Raw genomic sequence first — 24,854 nt, forward strand, 5'->3', positions numbered from 1 at the left:
GCTACTGCTCCTGCTGTTTCTCCTACTGCTCCAGCTCCTCCTCCTGCTGCTACTGCTCCTCCTGCTCCTGCTTCTCCTACTGCTCCAGCTCCTCCTCCTCCTCCTGCTACTGCTGCTCCTCCTGCTTCTCCTACTGCTCCAGCTCCTCCTCCTCCCTCTGCTGTTACTGCTCCTCCTGCTTCTCCTACTGCTCCAGCTCCTCCTCCTCCCTCTGCTGCTACTGCTCCTCCTGCTTCTCCTACTGCTCCAGCTCCTCCTCCTCCTCCTCCTGCTACTGCTCCTCCTCCTGCTTCTCCTACTGCTCCTCCTACTGCTCCAGCTCCTCCTCCTGCTTCTCCTACTGCTCCAGCTCCTCCTCCTGCTTCTCCTACTGCTCCAGCTCCTCCTCCTGCTTCTCCTACTGCTCCAGCTCCTCCTCCTGCTTCTCCTACTGCTACAGCTCCTCCTCCTGCTTCTCCTACTGCTCCAGCTCCTCCTCCTGCTTCTCCTACTGCTCCAGCTCCTCCTCCTGCTTCTCCTACTGCTCCAGCTCCTCCTCCTGCTTCTCCTACTGCTCCAGCTCCTCCTCCTGCTGCTACTGCTCCTCCTGCTCCTGCTATTGCTCCTACTCCTCCTCATCCTGCTTCTGCTCCTTCTACTGCTGCTGCTGCTGCTCCTCCTCCTCCTACTGCTCCTGCTCGTCCTCCTACTGCTCCTGCTCCTCCTCCTACTGCACCTCCTACTGTTCCTACTGCTCCTACTGCTCCTACTGCTCCTACTGCTCCTGCTCCTCCTCCTCCTGCTCCTCGCTGTTCACCACCTGCCTGCCTCCTCCTCCTGCTCCTGCTCGCTGTTCCCCGCCTGCCCGCCTGCCTGCCTGCCTGCCTCACCAAGTGGCCCAGTGACCCGCTCCTTCCGTGTTGTGTGCACCACCGCTGACGTGTATGATCCCTGACCACGATCTGTGCCACACACACACACACACACCACCACTGACCCAACCTAACCACTCTCTCTCTCTCTCTCTCTCTCTCTCTCTCTCTCTCTCTCTCTCTCTCTCTCTCTATCTATCTATCTATGCTCGCGTGCGCGGGACATTGAGGCTAGGGAGGGGGTCGACATCTTGGGGGATAAAATGGGAATTTTCTCAGCTGACGCAAGCCCAGCTGGCGTGGACGACTGGATGTGACGTGATGCGAGCTGTACCGCGCTGTGCCATGCTGTACCACGCTGTACCACACTGTACCGCACTGTACCGCGCTGTACCGCACTGTACCACGCTGTACCGCACTGTACCACGCTGTACCACGCTGTACCGCACTGTACCGCACTGTACCTCGCTGTACCTCACTGTACCACGCTGTACCGCACTGTACCGCACTGCACCGCACTGTACCACGCTGTACCGCACTGTACCACGCTGTACCACGCTGTACCGCACCAGTCACGGAGGGGAGAAGGAGGAGGAGGAGGGAAGATGGGGGAGGAGGGAAAGAGACACCCTCCACTAATTCCTTCCCTTCCCTCCCTCCTTCATATATATATATATATATATATATATATATATATATATATATATATATATATATATATATATACATATATATATATATATATATATATATATATATATATATCTTCATACATATTCGCCATTTCCCGCGTTAGCGAGGTAGCGTCAAGAACAGAGGACTGAGCCTTTGAGGGAATATCCTCACTTGGACACCTTCTCTGCTCCTTCTTTTGGAAAATTAAGAACGAGAGGGGAGGATTTCCAGCCCCCCGCTCCCTCTCCTTTTAGTTGCCTTCTACGACACGCAGGGAATACGTGGCAAGTATTCTTTCTCCCCTATCCCCACCCAGGGATAATATATATATACATATATATATATATATATATATATATATATATATATATATATATATATATATATATATATATATCTGGTGTCATGTCAATGAGTGTATACAGGACATTAACCTGAGATGTAAGCAAGACACCGGGGTGGTGGTGTGGCAGCTGGTGCTGTGGTGGAGGAGGAGGAGGAGGAAGTGGTGGTGGTGGAGGAGGAGGAGGAGGAAGTGGTGGTGGAGGAGGAGGTGGTCAGCAGCAGGAGTAGGTCAGCTGGGTGGGAGGGGAGTCGTCTTGGTGGTGTGGTCGTCCACTAGCGCACCAGTAGCCACGTAAGACCCAGCCAGGAAACATCGAGTCACACAGGTGAGTTCTCACAACCCTCACTCACTCACTCACTCACTCACTCACTCATTCATTCACTCATTCACTCACAAGCCTCATCCCTCACTCCCTCACTCACTCATTCACTCACTCACAAGCCTCACTCACTCACTCACTCACTCATTCATTCACTCACTCACTCACTCACTCACTCACTCATTCACTCACAAGCCTCATCACTCACTCACTCACTCACTCACTCATTCATTCACTCACTCACTCACTCACTCATTCACTCACAAGCCTCACTCCCTCACTCACTCACTCACTCACTGGTTCACCCACTGTGTTACATATACACATCCTCACCCACTGTGTTATATATACACATCCTCACCCACTGTGTTACATATACACATTCTCACCCACTGTGTTATATATACACATCCTCACCCACTGTGTTATATTTACACATCCTCACCCACTGTGTTATATATACACATCCTCACCCACTGTGTTATATATACACATCCTCACCCACTGTGTTACATATACACATTCTCACCCACTGTGTTATATATACACATCCTCATCCACTGTGTTATATATACACATCCTCACCCACTGTGTTATATATACACATCCTCACCCACTGTGTTATATATATACACATTCTCACCCACTGTGTTATATATATACACATCCTCACCCACTGTGTTATATATACACATCCTCACCCACTGTGTTACATATACACATTCTCACCCACTGTGTAATATATATAAACACAGACATACACATCCTCACACACTGTGTTACATATATACATCATCACCAACTGCGTTATATATACACATCCTCACCCACTGTGTAATATATATACACAGACATACACATCTTCAACCACTGTGGTGTATATATATATATATATATATATATATATATATATATATATATATATATATATATATATATATACACACACAGACATACACATCCCCAGCTAGTCCCATCGTAAATTTACACTGTGTGTCCGTCTGTGCACCACAGTATGAGAGGAAGGGGACCCCACTGTGGCTCAGACGCTGTGGGACACAGACAGATATTGGGTGAGACAGAATATGTGTTGAGGTGGTTCACTTGAGCTATGAATGATGTAGTTAAGTCTCTCTGTTGGACAGTGAAACAAAATAAGTTCCCAAGTGCACTTTCGTGTGATAATCACATCATCATCAGGGGAGACACAAGAGAGAAATATAACAGTCAGTTGATATACATCGAAGAGACGTAGCTAGGACGCCAGTTGGTATACGTGTATATATATATATATATATATATATATATATATATATATATATATATATATATATATATATATATATATTTCCTGTTCCTGCTACTGAACGTGGCGCAGCCTCAGAGCTGAAGGAACCCCTGGGGGAGAAAGAAAAATGATCCTGGTACATATATATACGTGAGGACCACTTGCCTGTAGAAGGCGTGGGCGAAGTGCCGCGCCTCGAAGGGCTTCACTTCACGTGGAAACCTCAACGCTACGTAGAGTGGGAGGTAGTGATCCACCCGCCAGCCAGCCAGCCAGCCCTTGTAGGGCGTCTGTGATCGGTCGACGGGGAAGATCTCTGAAGATGATGCTGGTCGATAAGGATTGATCATGCTGGTCGATAAGGATTGATCATGCTGGTCGATAAGGATTGATCATGCTGGTCGATAAGGACTGATCATGCTGGTCGATAAGGATTGATCATGCTGGTCGATAAGGATTGATCATGCTGGTCGATAAGGATTGATCATGCTGGTCGATAAGGACTGATCATGCTGGTCGATAAGGACTGATCATGCTGGTCGATAAGGATTGATCATGCTGGTCGATAAGGATTGATCATGCTGGTCGATAAGAATCAATCATGCTGGTCGATAAGGATTGATCATGCTGGTCGATAAGGACTGATCATGCTGGTCGATAAGGATTGATCATGCTGGTCGATAAGGATTGATCATGCTGGTCGATAAGGATTGATCATGCTGGTCGATAAGGATTGATCATGCTGGTCGATAAGGATTGATCATGCTGGTCGATAAGAATCAATCATGCTGGTCGATAAGGATTGATCATGCTGGTCGATAAGGATTGATCATGCTGGTCGATAAGGATTGATCATGCTGGTCGATAAGGATTGATCATGCTGGTCGATAAGGATTGATCATGCTGGTCGATAAGGACTGATCATGCTGGTCGATAAGGATTGATCATGCTGGTCGATAAGGATTGATCATGCTGGTCGATAAGGACTGATCATGCTGGTCGATAAGAATCAATCATGCTGGTCGATAAGGATTGATCATGCTGGTCGATAAGGACTGATCATGCTGGTCGATAAGGATTGATCATGCTGGTCGATAAGGATTGATCATGCTGGTCGATAAGGATTGATCATGCTGGTCGATAAGGATTGATCATGCTGGTCGATAAGGATTGATCATGCTGGTCGATAAGAATCAATCATGCTGGTCGATAAGGATTGATCATGCTGGTCGATAAGGACTGATCATGCTGGTCGATAAGGATTGATCATGCTGGTCGATAAGGATTGATCATGCTGGTCGATAAGGATTGATCATGCTGGTCGATAAGGATTGATCATGCTGGTCGATAAGGACTGATCATGCTGGTCGATAAGGATTGATCATGCTGGTCGATAAGGATTGATCATGCTGGTCGATAAGGATTGATCATGCTGGTCGATAAGGATTGATCATGCTGGTCGATAAGGATTGATCATGCTGGTCGATAAGGATTGATCATGCTGGTCGATAAGGATTGATCATGCTGGTCGATAAGGATTGATCATGCTGGTCGATAAGGATTGATCATGCTGTTCGATATGGACTGATCATGCTGGTCGATAAGGATTGATCATGCTGGTTGATGATTAATCATGCTGGTCGATAAGGATTGATCATGCTGGTCGATAAGGACTGATCATGCTGGTCGATAAGGACTGATCATGCTGGTCGATAAGGACTGATCATGCTGGTCGATATGGACTGATCATGCTGGTCGATAAGGATTGATCATGCTGGTCGATAAGGACTGATCATGCTGGTCGATAAGGATTGATCATGCTGGTCGATAAGGATTAATCATACTGGTCGACAGGGATTAATCATGTTGGTCGATGAGGATTACATACTGGTCGACAGGGATTAATCATGCTAATCGATAAGGATTAATCATGCTGGGTCTATAAGCATTAATCATGCTGGTCGATAAGGATTAATCATGCTGGGTCGATAAGGACTAATCATGCTGGTCGATAAGGATTAATCACGCAGGTCGATAGGGATTAATCACGCAGGTCGATACGTATTATTCATGCTGGGTCTATAAGGACTAATCATGCTGGTCGATAAGGATTAATCATGCTGGGTCGATAAGGATTAATCATGCTGGTCGATAGGGATTAATCATGCTGGTCGATAGGGATTAATCACGCTGGTCGATAGGGATTAATCACGGTGGTCGATAAGCATTAATCATGCTGGTCGATAAGGATTAATCATGCTGGTCGATAGGGATTAATCATGCTGGTCGATGAGGATTATTCATGCTGGGTCGATAAGGATTAATCATCCTGGTCGACAGGGATTAATCATGTTGGTCGATAGGGATTAATCATACTGGTCGATAGGGATGGATCCTAATCACACAAGAGCCAGTAATAAGAGAGACGTTAACAATAAACTGCTTTTAATATGATTTATCGAAACATACTAAAAAATCTTACCAAAAATATATCAATACAACTGTATTCTCGGCTCTTAAAATGCTCGAATTGTTTATATTTGTGGTTCAAACCCACTGGATAAAATACTTGTGGTTCAAACCCACTGGATAAATTATTTGTGGTTCAAACCCACTGGATAAAATATTTGTGGTTCAAACCCACTGGATAAAATATTTGTGGTTCAAACCCACTGTTGGATAAAATATTTGTGGTTCAAACCCATTGGATAAATTATTTGTGGTTCAAACCCACTGGATAAAATACTTGTGGTTCAAACCCACTGTTGGATAAAATATTTGTGGTTCAAACCCACTGGATAAAATATTTGTGGTTCAAACCCACTGGATAAAATACTTGTGGTTCAAACCCACTGTTGGATAAAATATTTGTGGTTCAAACCCACTGGATAAAATATTTGTGGTTCAAACCCACTGGATAAAATATTTGTCGTTCAAACCCACTGTTGGATAAAAAGGTTTATCAAAGAAATACCTTTCCCGTACACACACACACACACACACACACACACACCTCACGACCAGAGAGAGAGAGAGAGAGAGAGAGAGAGAGAGAGAGAGAGAGAGAGAGAGAGAGAGAGAGAGAGAGAGAGAGCCTCCCTGACAGAAAACGAGAGACGCCAATGACAGCAGCAGCTCGGTCATATGCTTTCGCTAATGACAACGGCTTCGTTAATGAAGATATAACGGGGCTAATTTGCTGTTGTTGTTCTTGTTGTTGTTCTTGTTGTTGTCTCTGACGTCAAGAGAAAGAGTGCGTTACGACCCGACCTTCACAATGAATAATATTCGTCAAAGATCAGAGCAAATTATACATTATCTTGCTCCTGTTTCTCTCGGCTTCCGTTTTCTATAAGGTGTGATGACGTGTGATGACGTGTGATGACGTGTGATGACGTGTGATGACGTATGATGACGATGTTTGGCGTCTTGCTCGACATCTGTATGATTCCTCATGTCTGTGTGTGTGTCTTCATGAGGCGCTAGGACACCTCACGACCATACCTGTGAGGTGTGTGAGGTGTGTGAGTACGTGGGAGAACAGAAGAACGTCTTGGAGAACACGAGAACAGTTCTTGTTCAGTGATCGCCAATTATTCACTCGTCTTCCGCCTGTTTTAATTTGGCGGTCTCCCGCCAAAACGCGAACCTCTCTTCCCCCAGACAACGGTATGTCGACCTGGACATTAATACGCGTCCCCCAGCCAATGGTACGCCGCCGGTACGCGTCCCCCAGCCAATGGTACGCCGCCGGTACGCGTCCCCCAGCCAATGGTACGCCGCCGGTACGCGTCCCCCAGCCAATGGTACGCCGCCGGTACGCGTCCCCCAGCCAATGGTACGCCGCCGGTACGCGTCCCCCAGCCAATGGTACGCCGCCGGTACGCGTCCCCCAGCCAATGGTACGCCGCCGGTACGCGTCACCCCAGCCAATGGTACGCCGCCGGTACGCGTCCCCCAGCCAATGGCACGCCGCCGGTACGCGTCCCCCAGCCAATGGTACGCCGCCGGTACGCGTCCCCCAGCCAATGGTACGCCGCCCCAGACATTAATACGCATCACCCAGCCAATGGTACGCCGCCCCAGACATTAATACGCATCACCCAGCCAATGGTACGCCGCCCTAGACATTGGTACGCGTCCCCCAACCACTGGTACGCCACCCCAGATATTGGTACGCGTCCACCAGTCAACGGTACGCCGCCCCAGACATTAATACGCATAACCCAGCCAATGGTACGCCGCCCCAGACATTAATACGCATCACCCAGCCAATGGTACGCCGCCCCAGACATTAATACACGTCCCCCAGACATTGGTACCTTCTGTCAGTGGGGGGTAGTGGCTTGTACCTTCCGTCTGTGTGGGGGTAGTGGTTGTGACCATGATTTGTGGGGGTAGTGGCTTGTACCTTCCGTCTGTGTGGGGGTAGTGGTTGTAACCATGATTTGTGGGGGTAGTGGCTTGTACCTTCCGTCTGTGTGGGGGTAGTGGTTGTGACCATGATTTGTGAGGGTAGTGGCTTGTACCTTCCGTCTGTGTGGGGGTAGTGGTTGTAACCATGATTTGTGGGGGTAGTGGCTTGTACCTTCCGTCTGTGTGGGGGTAGTGGCTTGTACCTTCCGTCTGTGTGGGGGTAGTGGTTGTGACCATGATTTGTGAGGGTAGTGGCTTGTACCTTCCGTCTGTGTGGGGGTAGTGGTTGTGACCATGAGTTTTGGGGGTAGTGGCTTGTACCTTCCGTCTGTGTGGGGGTAGTGGTTGTGACCATGATTTGTGGGGGTAGTGGCTTGTACCTTCCGTCTGTGTGGGGGTAGTGGCCTGTACCTTCCGTCTGTGTGGGGGTAGTGGCCTGTACCTTCCGTCTGTGTGGGGGTAGTGGTTGTGACCATGATTTGTGGGGGTAGTGGCTTGTACCTTCCGTCTGTGTGGGGGTAGTGGTTGTGACCATGATTTGTGGGGGTAGTGGCTTGTACCTTCCGTCTGTGTGGGGGTAGTGGTTGTAACCATGATTTGTGGGGGTAGTGGCTTGTACCTTCCGTCTGTGTGGGGGTAGTGGTTGTGACCATGATTTGTGGGGGTAGTGGCTTGTACCTTCCGTCTGTGTGGGGGTAGTGGTTGTGACCATGATTTTTGGGGGTAGTAGCTTGTACCTTCCGTCTGTGTGGGGGTAGTGGCTGTGACCATGATTTGTGAGGGTAGTGGCTTGTACCTTCCGTCTGTGTGGGGGTAGTGGTTGTGACCATGATTTTTGGGGGTAGTGGCTTGTACCTTCCGTCTGTGTGGGGGTAGTGGTTGTGACCATGATTTTTGGGGGTAGTGGCTTGTACCTTCCGTCTGTGTGGAGGTAGTGGTTGCGACCATGATTTGTGGGGTTAGTGGCTTGTACCTTCCGTCTGTGTGGGGGTAGTGGTTGCGACCATGATTTGTGGGGGTAGTGGCTTGTACCTTCCGTCAGTGTGGGGGTAGTGGTTGCGACCATGATTTGTGGGGGTAGTGGCTTGTACCTTCCGTCTGTGTGGGGGTAGTGGTTGCGACCATGATTTGTGGGGGTAGTGGCTTGTACCTTCCGTCTGTGTGGGGGTAGTGGTTGTAACCATGATTTGTGGGGGTAGTGGCTTGTACCTTCCGTCTGTGTGGGGGTAGTGGTTGTGACCATGATTTGTGGGGATAGTGGCTTGTACCTTCCGTCTGTGTGGGGGTAGTGGTTGTGACCATGATTTTTGGGGGTAGTGGCTTGTACCTTCCATCTGTGTGGGGGTAGTGGTTGTGACCATGATTTTTGGGGGTAGTGGCTTGTACCTTCCATCTGTGTGGGGGTAGTGGTTGTGACCATGATTTGTGGGGGTAGTGGCTTGTACCTTCCGTCTGTGTGGGGGTAGTGGTTGTGACCATGATTTGTGGGGGTAGTGGCTTGTACCTTCCGTCTGTGTGGGGGTAGTGGTTGTGACCATGATTTGTGGGGGTAGTGGCTTGTACCTTCCGTCTGTGTGGGGGTAGTGGTTGTGACCATGATTTGTGGGGGTAGTGGCTTGTACCTTCCGTCTGTGTGGGGGTAGTGGTTGCGACCATGATTTGTGGGGGTAGTGGCTTGTACCTTCCGTCTGTGTGGGGGTAGTTGTTGTGACCATGATTATTGGGGGTAGTGGCTTGTACCTTCCGACTGTGTGGGGTAGTGGTTGTGACCGTGATTTGTGAGGGTAGTGGCTTGTACCTTCCGTCTGTGTGGGGGTAGTGGTTGTGACCATGATTTGTGGGGGTAGTGGCTTGTACCTTCCGTCTGTGTGGGGGTAGTGGTTGTGACCATGATTTGTGGGGTTAGTGGCTTGTACCTTCCGTCTGTGTGGGGGTAGTGGTTGTGACCATGATTTGTGGGGGTAGTGGCTTGTACCTTCCGTCTGTGTGGGGGTAGTGGTTGTGACCATGATTTGTGGGGGTAGTGGCTTGTACCTTCCGTCTGTGTGGGGGTAGTGGTTGTGATCATGATTTTTGGGGGTAGTGGCTTGTACCTTCCGTCTGTGTGGGGGTAGTGGTTGTGACCATGATTTGTGGGGGTAGTGGCTTGTACCTTCCGTCTGTGTGGGGGTAGTGGTTATGACCATGATTTGTGAGGGTAGTGGCTTGTACCTTCCGTCTGTGTGGGGGTAGTGGTTGTGACCATGATTTGTGGGGTTAGTGGCTTGTACCTTCCGTCTGTGTGGGGGTAGTGGTTGTGACCATGATTTGTGGGGGTAGTGGCTTGTACCTTCCGTCTGTGTGGGGGTAGTGGTTGTGACCATGATTTGTGGGGGTAGTGGCTTGTACCTTCCGTCTGTGTGGGGGTAGTGGTTATGACCATGATTTGTGGGGGTAGTGGCTTGTACCTTCCGTCTGTGTGGGGGTAGTGGTTGTGACCGTGATTTGTGGGGGTAGTGGCTTGTACCTTCCGTCTGTGTGGGGGTAGTGGTTATGACCATGATTTGTGGGGGTAGTGGCTTGTACCTTCCGTCTGTGTGGGGGTAGTGGTTATGACCATGATTTGTGGGGGTAGTGGTTGGTCTTTGCTGTATGTGAAGGTGATGGTTTGTACCAGTTGTATGTGAAGCTTTGAACTTTACCTGTCGCTCGTGGAGCTGGGTTGTCAAAGCTTGATGATGATGGGTGATGATGATGGGTGATGATGATGGGTGATGATGATGATGTGATGATGATGGGTGATGATGATGAGTGATGATGATGGGTGATGATGATGGGTGATGATGATGGGTAATGATGATGATGGGTGATGATGATGGGTGATGATGATGGGTGATGATGATGGTTGATGATGATGGGTGATGATGATGGGTGATGATGATGGTTGATGATGATGAGTGATGATGATGATGTGATGATGATGGGTGATGATGATGAGTGATGATGATGGGTGATGATGATGGGTGATGATGATGGTTGATGATGATGGGTGATGATGATGGGTGATGATGATGGGTGATGATGATGTGATGATGGTTGATGATGATGATGGGTGATGATGATGGGTGATGATGATGTGATGATGATGGGTGATGATGATGGGTGATGATGATGTGATGATGATGGTTGATGATGATGGGTGATGATGATGGGTGATGATGATGGGTGATGATGATGTGATGATGATGGGTGATGATGATGGTTGATGATGATGGGTGATGATGATGGGTGATGATGATGGATGATGATGTGATGATGATGGGTGATGATGATGGGTGATGATGATGTGTGATGATGGGTGATGATGATGGGTGATGATGGGTGATGATGTGATGATGATGGTTGATGATGATGTGATGATGATGGGTGATGATGATGGGTGATGATGATGATGATTGATGATGATGGGTGATGGTTGATGATGATGGGTGCTGATGGTAGTTGATGATGATGGATGATGATGGGTGATGATGATGGGTGATGATGATGGGTGATGATGTGATGATGATGGTTGATGATGAGTGATGATGATGGGTGATGATGATGGGTGATGATGATGATGATTGATGATGATGGGTGATGGTTGATGATGATGGGTGCTGATGGTAGTTGATGATGATGGATGATGATGGGTGATGATGATGGGTGATGATGATGGGTGATGATGATGATGTGATGATGATGATGGGTGATGATGATGGGTGATGATGTGATGATGATGGTTGATGATGATGATGGGTGATGATGATGGGTGATGATGGGTGATGATGGTTGATGATGATGTGATGATGATGGGTGATGATGATGGGTGATGATGATGGGTGATGATGATGTGATGATGATGGGTGATGATGATGGGTGATGATGATGATGATTGATGATGATGGGTGATGATGATGTGATGATGATGGGTGATGATGATGGGTGATGATGATGGGTGATGATGATGTGATGATGATGGGTGATGATGATGGGTGATGATGATGTGATGATGATGGTTGATGATGATGGGTGATGATGTGATGATGATGGTTGATGATGATGGGTGATGATGATGGGTGATGATGATGGGTGATGATGATGATGATTGATGATGATGGGTGATGGTTGATGATGATGGGTGCTGATGGTAGTTGATGATGATGGATGATGATGGGTGATGATGATGGGTGATGATGATGGGTGATGATGTGATGATGATGGTTGATGATGATGTGATGATGATGGGTGATGATGATGGGTGATGATGATGATGATTGATGATGATGGGTGATGGTTGATGATGATGGGTGCTGATGGTAGTTGATGATGATGGATGATGATGGGTGATGATGATGGGTGATGATGATGGGTGATGATGATGATGTGATGATGATGATGGGTGATGATGATGGGTGATGATGTGATGATGATGGTTGATGATGATGATGGGTGATGATGATGGGTGATGATGGGTGATGATGGTTGATGATGATGTGATGATGATGGGTGATGATGATGGGTGATGATGATGGGTGATGATGATGTGATGATGATGGGTGATGATGATGGGTGATGATGATGGGTGATGATGATGATGATTGATGATGATGGGTGATGATGATGTGATGATGATGGGTGATGATGATGGGTGATGATGATGGGTGATGATGATGTGATGATGATGGGTGATGATGATGGGTGATGATGATGTGATGATGATGGTTGATGATGATGGGTGATGATGTGATGATGATGGTTGATGATGATGGGTGATGATGATGGGTGATGATGATGGGTGATGATGATGTGATGATGATGGGTGATGATGATGGGTGATGATGATGATGATTGATGATGATGGGTGATGGTTGATGATGATGGGTGCTGATGGTAGTTGATGATGATGGATGATGATGGGTGATGATGATGGGTGATGATGATGGGTGATGATGGGTGATGATGTGATGATGATGGTTGATGATGATGTGATGATGATGGGTGATGATGATGGGTGATGATGATGATGACTGATGATGATGGGTGATGGTTGATGATGATGGGTGCTGATGGTAGTTGATGATGATGGATGATGATGGGTGATGACGATGGTTAATGATAGGTGATGATTGATGGTGGTGGGTGATGATGATGGGTGATGGTGATTGATGATGGGTGATGATGATTGATGATGATGGATGATGGTTGATTATGATGGTTGATGATGATGGATGATGATGGTTGATGATTGATGAAGATGGTTGATGATGATGGGTGATAATGATGGGTGATCATGATGGATGATGATGGTTGATGATGAGGGATGATGGTCGTTGATGATGGTTGATTATGATCGATAATGATAGTTGATGATGATGGTTGATGATGGGTGATGATGATGGTTGATGACAATGGGTGATGATGGGTGATGATGGTTGATGATGGTGGTTAATGATGATGATGATGATGGTTGATGATGATGGGTGATGATATGTAATGGTGATGGGTATGATGATGATAATGGGTGATGATGATGGGTGATGATCATGGTCGATGAAGATGGTTGATGACGATGGTTGATGACGGGTAATGCCGGTTGATGATGATGGTGGATGAAGATGGTTGATGATGGGTGATGATGGTTGATGATGGTGGTTGATGATGGCTGATGATGATGGTTGATCATGGTGATGATGGGTGATCATGGTGATGATGGCTGATGATAACGGTTAATGATGATGGGTGATGATGGTTGATGATGGGTGATGGTTGATGATGATGGGTGATGATGGTTGATGATGATGGGTGATGATGGTTGATGATGGGTGATGATGATGCGTAATGATGGTAGATGATGATGGTTGATGATGATGGTTGATGATGGGTGATGATGCGTGATAGTTGATGATGATGGTTGATGAGTGGTGATGGGTGATGATGGGTGATATGGTTGATGATTATGGTCGATGATGCTGGTTGATGATGATGGCTGATGATGATGGTTAATGATGGTGATGATGGTTGATGATGGGTGATGATGATGGTTAATGATGATGAGTGATGATGGTTGATGATGATGGGTGATGATGATGGGTGATGACTGATAATGATGATGGTTGATGATGTGTAATGATGATGGTTGATGACAATGGTTCGATGATGGTTTGATGATGGTTGATGATGATGAGTGATGATGACGGTTGATGATGTGAGAAGATGATAGTTGATGATAATGGGTAATAATGATGGGGTAATAATGACGGTAGATGATGATGGGTGATGATAATGGTTGATGATGGGTGATGATGATGGTTGATGATGATAGCTGATGATGATGGGTGATGATGGGTGATAATAATGGGTGATGGTTGACGATGATGGGTGATGATGATGGGTGATAAGGATGGTAGATGATGATGGGTGGTGATGATGGGTGATGATGATGGGTGATAAGGATGGTAGATGATGATGGGTGATGATAGTTGATGATGGGTGATGATGATGGTTGATGATGATGGGTGATGATGATGAGTGATAATAATAGTAGATGATGATGGTTGATATTGATGGTAGATATTGATGGTAGATGATGAAGGTTGTAGGCTGTAGTGTGTGATGATGGTATATGGCTAGAGGTCTATGGTGGTGGTTTGCGAGTGTCTTTTGTGATCCTTTGTGACTAACGCGTCCCCTGTAGTTTGTGATAATGTCTTCGTTAGTGAAGACGACTGCTGTCGTTTGTGAATGCCTCCTGTCTCTTGTTTGCGTCGATGGTTTGTGGGTGGGGGGGTGGTGTACGCCTTGTCGTTTGAGACCTCACGAACAGACCATCTCATAATAACCGCCTGTGGCTCGGCTGTTATATAGGGCGTCTTGGTTGTGGGTAGGGAAGGGCACGAGCCCTGGTCGCTACTCAGACAGGTCCCGCGACCCACACATGACCCTCCTCCTCCTCCTCCTCCTCGTCATCAGGTGTGAGGCAAAACCCGTTGTGTCCGCTTTCTCTCCCGTGCGTTGGGTTGGCGCGGTGTTCCGCAACTGGTCCGAGTCGACTGGGTTCATCTCAGCCACCGCGCTCCACGCCTCCCGCTTGCTTCTCTCTCTCTCTCTTCGTCAGATCAGGAACTGGGTCTTTGAGCCAATTAACATACCTCCTTCAGGTATAAGGAAAGTTGCAGTAGAAGAAGAGGAGGTAGATCTCCTAACCTAACTTCAGAGGTCACTGTGAAGAAATGAGGAGCGCGGGATGGGATCGAATCGTGTTCATGAGACTGAATGGAATCCGATTCTTAATATATGGCCAGTTTGTCTCCAGAAGCGTGGTATCGAAAGGGGAAGATACCCATCGTACTTAGAAGGTTCAAGTCGTAATCCAAATGCTAAGATATCGTGCCCAGGGGGGTTAAGTTATCGTACTTTCGGGGTTATCGTCGTCTTTAGTCATGATGACGAGCGTCCAGTCATCGTATTCATCAAGCTGGATCACCACCGAGTGCTGCTGTTGGTCGTGGATTACACCCATGACGGAGTTATAGTGCGATTCGTACCATGGAAGGCCAGAGTTGTTGTACCTTCAAGATTATGTCGTGGTACTGAAGACAGTGATGATTTAAGGGGCTAACGATGCTCAAGGGCGACTGTCGAATGTCAGGCAGATGCGCCCAGGTTGTGGATCAAGGGCGAAGAGGCGGGGATACGTTACCCACATACACAGTGGTCACAACACGTTACCTCTGTCTTTCTTGCTGAATATTCTGCTACACTACAACCCTCCACCCTGGGCTACACACGCCCTGACCTACATCCGTGAGGTGTACCATAAGGGACCAAGTACACCCGTCTCACTTGACCTGTGTCCATTATACTCGAATCAAAATTACCTCTTCCTCCTCCTCCTTCGCTGGAATCCAGCAGTGCCCAAGGACCTTATTTACTGCGCGAGATGCTATGAAAACCTGTTATCGGCGGGGACCATCTACCTTGAAGGCGTGGTTACGCCCACACCAGGCCACCCACCTCTTCCTCCACCTCCACCAACCCTAGACTAATACAATTGAAGAACCGACGTCTTCATACAGAAGCCTCATTTCCGACCCCCAGAGACTTGACCCACAACGCGTCTGTACTGTGAGGACGTGGTGGCCCCTCCTCCCGGGCAGTGGCCGGAGCCATCATCATCCCACACACATATACATATTTTCATGCCACTTTGGGAGAGAGTGTGGCTCGGTGACTTCGACCTTGGGATGTCCTCATGGTCGAGATGGAACTTTTCCCGGATGTTAATTCATGCAAGGAACTCGGTGGTGGGGGAAGGGTTGGGGAAGGTTGGGGAGGGTTGGGGAAGGTTGGGAAGGGTAGGGGAAGGGTTGGGGATGGGTTGGGGAAGGGTTGGGGAAGGTTGGGGAAGAGAGAAACAAGTTTTCTTTTACTATGAACTGGTGGAAAATATATCCACTAAACACCAGAAGCTGATGGTGTGTCGTTGGATCACGCAGGGGAGTTCGATAGCCTCCCCATACAAGGCCTTCTAATGACTGTACGACAACGTCTACGGGACTATACAGCCGACGGCAGCGAGCCGGGCGGGCTGCTGCACCCCCCCCCCCCCTACCAAACGAGAGCAGGCATTCCGCATTCTTCCGGCATGTTTTATAGGTCACCCACTAAGGCGGAGGAGGGCGCTGACCCCGGACACGTTGCAGCGACCGTGGCCCACAGTGGTGGACGAGGTGGTGGGGGGGAAGGAAGGGGGAGTCTGCTGGCGCTGTTGAAAGGGGTGTGTGGGGGAGGGCGAGAGACTAGGATGTGTGTGTGGGGGGTGGAGGTAATAGTTGTAGTAGTGACCCCTTTACCCACATAGTGGACGGTGTGGGCAGCGTGGCCCTGTCTTGGCTGTGGTCTCCTCCATCAGCACCAGAGGTTGGGGCAGTTCTTATATTAGATTTCTCGATCCTTTGACGACTTTACGAGATTGAATTACAATAACACATTGCCATCGCTTCACGCTACATTGTCTTCTGTGTGTGTGTGTGTGTGTGTGTGTGTGTGTGTGTGTGTGTGTGTGTGTGTGTGTGTGTGTTCGACAAGAGACACTGTACATATACATACATACACACGTATATATGTACTGACGTCTGGGTCTCTGTAGTTACCGAGAGACTTTGACAATTAGATTTGATTCGAGACATCTGCTCATATTTAGACCACCAAGACCTTATATTCCATCCTTCCCAAATCTCGTTACACAGTGTATTTATGGTACACAGTGCATCACGTGTGTGGATATAAATATTCCTCTTTCTTCCTCCTGCACAGGATGAGGTTATTGCTATGGGTCCTGTTATCAGGACTTCTCTCAGCCACTCTGGGGCAGGAGCAGGTCGAGCAAGGTGAGTAACACTGACTCAATTTACCCATCACGACTCATTACGCCACTCACTAACTCACTCACTTGCTTCGTCGCACCTTATGTTTACACCAGCACGTGAACCAGCTGACATGGTCTATGTGTATGGCGGAGTTCACTCCGTAGTTCGAGACGCAGCCACTGCTTTGGTACAGCCCACGGAACTCAATTTTCCCATTTCTCTGTGTCTTGTTACAACTTGATCGAGCCAGCGTCGCGTCCTCCTGGACTTCATAATTCTCACGCCATCAGCGTTCGAATTTGTCTATCAACGTCTACCAGTTTTCCCTTGTCTTATTCACCGTTCCCTTGGTTCTTGTGGCTTTTTAAAGGGCTTTCTTCGACTGTCTCAGCTCCTGCAATGAAGCCATTCTTGAACTGTTTCATCTCCTGCCTCGAAGCCATTCTTGAACTGTTTCATCTCCTGCCTCGAAGCCATTCTTGAACTGTCTCATCTCCGCCTCGAAGCCATTCTTGAAATGTCTCATCTCCGACTCGAAGCCATTCTTGAACTGTCTCATCTCCGCCTCGAAGCCATTCTTGAAATGTCTCATCTCCGACTCGAAGCCATTCTTGAACCGTCTCATCTCCTGCCTCGAAGCCATTCTTGAACCGTCTCAATTCCTGCCTCGAAGCCATTCTTGAACTACCCCAACTCCTGTCTCGAAGCCGTACTCGCACTGTCTCGTGATGCGGTACTGTTTTATGGATTCCCTCACCTAAAACACAGGTGACTGAAGTCGTTCTGGCCTTCATAACACCCGTTCCTCCTCCAAGACCACCTTTTCCCTCCCCTTCGTTTGACCATACTCCTGAACCCTATGTGAAACCAGAGACCGAAGCTGTACCGAACGTGGAAACATTTCAACCCCCCACTTTAAACCCCACCCTCATTCAGCCACGGGAACTCTTGTATAGCTGTATTCATGAAGCCAAAAGCTGAAACATGACGTCTGTAGTGTATATATATATATATATATATATATATATATATATATATATATATATATATATATATATATATATATATATATATGGTCCTATCCAGGTACTAACTCAACTTCAGCATCATCCGCAGTTATCATATCCCCTTCCCTCACTGCTATCTACCTCTCTCATCCTCTCTCTCTCTCTCTCTCTCTCTCTCTCTCTCTCTCTCTCTCTCTCTCTCTCTCTCTCTCTCCCAGCAACACCCACTCACCTGAAGGACACTTGTCTTTCTCACCTACGTCAAGACGACCATACCTTACCTCCCGTTGCTGGCCACTAGCAATGCACACTGCATAATTCCCAAGTGGACCCCCGTTAAACACACGCTCGCTTTTGCAGTGGCAACAGGTCCTACCTAACTGGGCAGTTCAACGCTGAGTGTGTGGGACGGAAGGTAACTGTGTCTGCTTGACAGTAGGAGGTGTGAAACATGTGCCACATCTGTCCGTGGCTGAAAATGTGGTCACCGATAGATCTAGCTGTTCTTCATAGCTGTTCTATCTATATGCTGAACATCTCGCTCATCTTCATAGCTGTTCTATCTATATGCTGAACATCTCGCTCATCTTCATAGCTGTTCTATTTATATGCTGAACATCTCGCTCATCTTCATAGCTGTTCTATTTATATGCTGAACATCTCGCTTATCTTCATATCTGTTCTATTTATATGCTGAACATCTCGCTCTTCAGATCTGTTCTATTTATATGCTGAACATCTCGCTCGTCTTCATATCTGTTCTATTTACATGCTGAACATCTCGCTCATCCTTATATCTGTTCTATTTATATGCTGAACATCTCGCTCATCTTCAGATCTGTTCTATTTATATGCTGAACATCTCGCTCATCTTCAGATCTGTTCTATTTATATGCTGAACATCTCGCTCATCTTCATATCTGTTCTATTTATATGCTGAACATCTCGCTCGTCTTTAGATCTGTTCTATTTATATGCTGAACATCTCGCTCGTCTTTAGATCTGTTCTATTTATATGCTGAACATCTCGCTCGTCTTCATATCTGTTCTATTTACATGCTGAACATATGGCGGATCTAAATCCGTTCTCCTCACATAAAGAACATCTGGCTGATCTTCACATCTGTTCTCCTTACCATAACAACATACATATGACTACCAATATAAGCTGGTGGGGGCTTCACTAATAGCACAAGACGTATTTATAACATAAAGATGATATGTATATAGTTCAACCACTACACTGCATAGGCAAAGTTAACATACATATGCTTTTGTATTGATACTAACACCCAGTAATCTTAAGGCTGTTTGTATATATATATATATATATATATATATATATTGGAAAGGGTCATTTTGCGCGTGATCAAGATATTCCTATGAGTCCACGGGGAAAATGAAAGACGAAAAGTTCCCAAGTGCACTTTCGTGTGATAATCACATGAAGCTAGGACGCTATTTGGTAAACATGTGTGACACATGTTTACCAAATGGCGTCCTAGCTACGTCTCTTCGATGTATATCAACTGACTGTTATATTTCTCTCTTGTGTCTTCCCTGATGATGTGATTATTACACGAAAGTGCACTTGGGAACTTTTCATGTTTCATTTTCCTCGTGGACTCATAGTAATATATATATATATATATATATATATATATATATATATATATATATATATATATATATATATATATATATATATATATTCTATCTAAATATTTGACCAATATATAGGGTGACCTAACATTACTGCAAGGCTGGTTAACACCCAACCATGCCTCCTCCCCTTAGCTGACCTGACCTAACCTAACCTAACCTAACCTAACCTAACCTAACACTCCTGCCTGCGTATGAGACCGACCCCCATACTAGACTAACCATGCACTGTTGCCAGACATGTAGCAAACCCTTTAGCCTCACCAGACATGGCTGGTGTTATGACCGTCTTCGCTGACTTTGTGATGACATAGACCAACTGACCTTCACCCACAGCTCACAGCACTTAGAGCGACGTCAAGGCCGGGTAACTGTATGAGCCAGGGAGACATTTGGCCCCACATCTTCCTAAACAAGAACTTGTCTTTGTTTTACCCTGAAGTCCTCCATCCATTCTCAACCCAGTACAATATTCAGCATTAATTTCTGTTAGTACTTGAACCCCTAACTCTCGTAGAAGTTTGGATGGTGACTCTCGTAGACTTTAGCATAGTATTGCTCTACCCATCACAGCTGTCTACCATGTCCTGGCACCCACTGAAGACAACCTCAGACACACGACATAAAAATAACATACATAAACCTTTCTGCCCCCAACACTGCGACAATGTCACCAGTACACAGCACCACTGATGATGGTTCAGTACCACTGATGATGGTTCAGTACCACTGATGATGGTTCAGTACCACTGATGATGGTTCAGTACCACTGATGATGGTTCAGTACCACTGATGATGGTTCAGTACCACTGATGATGGTTCAGTACCACTACATCACAACACCACTGATGATGGTTCAGTACCACTACATCACAACACCACAAGCACATGTAAACACACCTGTTCTACTACAGAGCAAGGTGAACACCACCACTAACAGCTCCCCACGTACATACAAACACACACACCTGCCCGCGTACACACACCTGCACACGAAGACCAGGAGGAACCAGCTGCTTACACAGACCCCCCCCCCCCCCCCCCTTCTCTTCACAGACCCTCCCTTCTCTTCACTGACCCCCATCTTAACAGGCCAGCATGATCCATCACCCAGGGTTCGGGATACTAAAACCTTTGCTTTTCAGGGCCTAGTTGGGGCACGTCTACCGTGATACGTCTGATCACACAGCCTTACCACCAGGTCCAGAGCCGGCGGGCCCAGCAGGAGCGTCTTGGTACGATCCCAGTAGGAGGCTGTGTGCGGGGGCACCCAGTGTATACCACCACCTTTCCACCTCATGACCCTCTCCCCCACACACTGCTGGGGTTATCCTCTGCTCATGGGGGGCTGCTGCTCCTCCTCCTCTTCTTCTTCTTCCTCCTCATGGGGGGCTGCTCCTCCTCCTCCTCTTCTTCTTCCTCCTCATGGGGGGCTGCTGCTCCTCCTCCTCTTCTTCTTCTTCTTCCTCCTCATGGGGGCTGCTGCTCCTCCTCCTCCTCTTCTTCTTCTTCCTCCTCATGGGGGCTGCTGCTCCTCCTCCTCCTCTTCTTCTTCTTCCTCCTCATGGGGAGCTGCTGCTGCTCCTCCTCCTCTTCTTCTTCTTCCTCCTCATGGGGGCTGCTGCTGCTCCTCCTCCTCCTCCTCTTCTTCTTCCTCCTCATGGGGGGCTGCTGCTGCTCCTCCTCCTCTTCTTCTTCTTCCTCCTCATGGGGGCTGCTGCTGCTGCTCCTCCTCCTCCTCTTCTTCTTCCTCCTCATGGGGGCTGCTGCTGCTGCTCCTCCTCCTCCTCTTCTTCTTCCTCCTCATGGGGGGCTGCTGCTCCTCCTCCTCTTCTTCTTCCTCCTCCTTTCTTTCCTCCCGCCGTTCCTTTAGACACACCACTGGACGCAGGTGACTTATAACAGCATGTGTCAGTGAGTGTTGGACGTTTCCTTTCTCTCAAGTTCTTATTTGGGTTTCCAAAGGTTTTGTTTCCACCTCTTTTATTTCCATCCTTCCTTCATGAACGTCTGCGAACACAACTTTAACTACTGGGTTAAAGGTCGCTATCCTCAGCTAATAGACATCTGTGTTCTCTCGTGATCTATCAACTCCTATGATCCATCTTCACTACATTACACACGACCAAGACGTGTGTGTGTGTGTGTGTGTGTGTGTGTGTGTGTGTGTGTGTGTGTGTGTGTGTAATCATACTGAACTTGGACATGGTTCAATGTCTTCTTTTCTCGCTGCTTCCTTCTTCTTCTTCTTCTTCTTCTTCTTCTTCTTCTTCTTCTTCTCCTTCTTCTTCGTCAACCAAGACATACAGTTTGAGATGACCTGTGACCACTGCCTCATGTCTTCGGTACAGTTCGTTGTCATGTCTTTTATCTTGATTTTGACCAAATGAGGTATAAAGGTTACCAAGACACAAATATGTTCACATTTATTATAAACTTGTAAGTCTTCATATACAGATGACAACCACAAGGGTGTAAAGAGGGAGGGAAGTTGGGGGCGGTGGCCGGTGTCTGGAAAGGTGTTTGCTCTGTCAACAAAATCTCTCTCTGGTTTCCAGATGCTTTGGCTGAGCTGGCCTCTGTGGGCGTGTCGCCTGACGTGACCGTGTCATCCCAAGAGGAACCAGCGCACAAGACCACACAGGACATCCTAGAAGCAGTGGGGGCCGTCGTCGCCTCGCTGAACCCAGTAGGTGTACGTACCAAGAGACGCACCTTCACCAGACGCACTTACCATCGTACACCACAGACAGACAGACAGACAGACACACACACACACACACACACACACACACACACACACACACACACACCCTTTACCTCCACACTCAACAAGAGGAGTCTTCAGCCAGCCTTGAACCTTAATAAAGATAAGGGTAGTGAAGATAGGACGTAGTGAAGATACAAGTGTAGTGAAGATAAAGGGATGGTATAGGTTAGTGTAATGAATATGATTCTGTAGCAAACGTATCAATGTAGTGTTGATCAGAATGTAATGAAGATGATGGGTGTCGTGAACTACAGATGTTGTGAAAACGACACGGTGAAAATGATGTAACTGAAGATGATAGTGTAGTGGAGACGCAGTTGATGAAGATGGCCCAAGTGACTTGGAAGTATCGTATGAACCGATCTAAGCTAAGTTCCAAGCCGGCTGGAGAAATTCTTTAAACGAATTTACTCCTCTATCTATGTTTCTTTCCACCAGAGTTGAAATGTCATATCCCAATATTCCATCTCCGGTAATGATCTATGTTTATAGACACTTTCATCTCTTCGTTCAACAGTGTACCATGCATTAATACAGTATAATCATGACGACACATACATATATATTCCAGCTACATCTAAAGAGCGAAAACTGAACACTCGTGAACTAAAATCTGTTGAGTCTGCAGGTTAATCAATGGCAATATAGATGCCACAACACACACACACACACACACACACACACACACACACACATCAGTCTATACTATCTACACCTCGAGGGTAAATGTATCGGCCCTGGCACTGTTTACCTCCTCAGTGTACTCTCCTGCCCAGGTGTTTTGCTCTTCGTTAAAGACAACCATCTGCCACAGGGAATACTGCAGAACGGAGCTGGCGGAGGAGGTGAGCCAGTTCGCGCCGGGGAGAGCAGTGATCCTACGCCAGCTGGCGAGGCTACGGGAGGAGATGATGCCGAGGCTACGGGAGGAGGAGATGCTGCTGAGGCCACGGGAGGAGATGCTGCTGAGGCCACGGGAGGAGAGGATGCTGAGGCCAGCGGCGGTGCTGCTGAGGACAACGCTGCTAGCGAAGCAGGTGAGCCCTCCGTCACGACCACTCTGGCAACTGTCGAAGCTGCCGAAGCCACGGAGATCCCCAGCACGACGCCAGACGACACGGTGCACCAGCCCGAAGTGGAGGACCCAGGTGAGGGAGGGGTGTGGAGGACCCAGGTGAGAGAGAGGGAGGGAGGGAGGGGTGTGGAGGACCCAGGTGAGAGAGAGGGATGCATGGAGGGGTGTGGAGGACCCAGGTGAGAGAGGGGTGTGGAGGACCCAGGTGAGAGAGAGGGAGGGATGCATGGAGGGGTGTGGAGGACCCAGGTGAGAGAGGGAGGGATGCATGGAGGGGTGTGGAGGACCCAGGTGAGAGAGGGAGGGAGGGGTGTGGAACACCCAGGTGAGAGAGGGAGGGAGGGAGGGAGGGAGGGGTGTGGAACACCCAGGTGAGAGAGGGAGGGATGCATGGAGGGGTGTGGAAGGACCCAGGTGAGAGAGGGAGGGAGGGGTGTGGAACACCCAGGTGAGAGAGGGAGGGAGGGAGGGAGGGAGGGGTGTGGAGGACCCAGGTGAGAGGAAGAGGGAGGGATGAAGGGGCGTGCGTGGAGGAACCATTTAAGAGAGAGAGAGAGAGAGAGAGAGAGTGATGGAAGGAAGGGGAGGGAAGGGGAAGGGGTGCGGGGATAATCCCAGGTAGGATGGAGCACTGCCTCATGAAGGAGAGGAGGAGGAGGAGCCGCTGCCTCAGTCATGGTCAGACACACACACACTTCGTCTGCCAGGGTAACGATGACGTCCCAACTTACCTGTGTAATGTAGGAGTTACTGTATCACCCTTACTGTAATGTAGGATTCACTGTACCACCCTTACTGTAATGTAGGAGTTACTGTATCACCCTTACTGTAATGTAGGAGACACTGTATCACCCTTACTGTAATGTAGGAGTTACTGTATCACCCTTACTGTAATGTAGGATTCACTGTACCACCCTTACTGTAATGTAGGAGTTACTGTATCACCCTTACTGTAATGTAGGATTCACTGTACCACTCTTACTGTAATGCAGGAGTTACTGTATCACCCTTACTGTAATGTAGGATTCACTGTACCACTCTTACTGTAATGTAGGA

At 47.7% G+C, this 24,854-nt stretch overlaps 1 protein-coding gene across 4 annotated transcripts in view; it reads left to right on the forward strand.

Annotated features, from left to right (window-relative positions):
- The first annotated feature begins 2,110 nt into the window (after positions 1–2,110).
- The window catches only part of LOC139761339 (uncharacterized), a 38,117-nt gene continuing 15,373 nt past the window's right edge, over positions 2,111–24,854 (forward strand). Inside the window, exons 1-5 of one of the 4 annotated variants that reach the window (XM_071685409.1) lie at positions 2,140–2,197; positions 17,232–17,305; positions 21,099–21,188; positions 22,512–22,642; positions 23,538–23,871. In XM_071685409.1, the coding sequence (XP_071541510.1) occupies positions 17,233–17,305; positions 21,099–21,188; positions 22,512–22,642; positions 23,538–23,871 (628 nt within the window). In that variant the 5' untranslated portion in view covers positions 2,140–2,197; position 17,232. Of the gene's footprint in view, positions 2,198–17,231; positions 17,306–21,098; positions 21,189–22,511; positions 22,649–23,537; positions 23,872–24,854 lie in introns of all 4 variants that reach the window. The other 3 variants (XM_071685407.1, XM_071685411.1, XM_071685410.1) reach the window with 3 other exon arrangements.

The sequence above is a fragment of the Panulirus ornatus genome, chromosome 40 (genome assembly GCF_036320965.1).
Source record: "Panulirus ornatus isolate Po-2019 chromosome 40, ASM3632096v1, whole genome shotgun sequence".
Classification (NCBI taxonomy): Eukaryota; Metazoa; Arthropoda; class Malacostraca; order Decapoda; family Palinuridae; genus Panulirus; species Panulirus ornatus.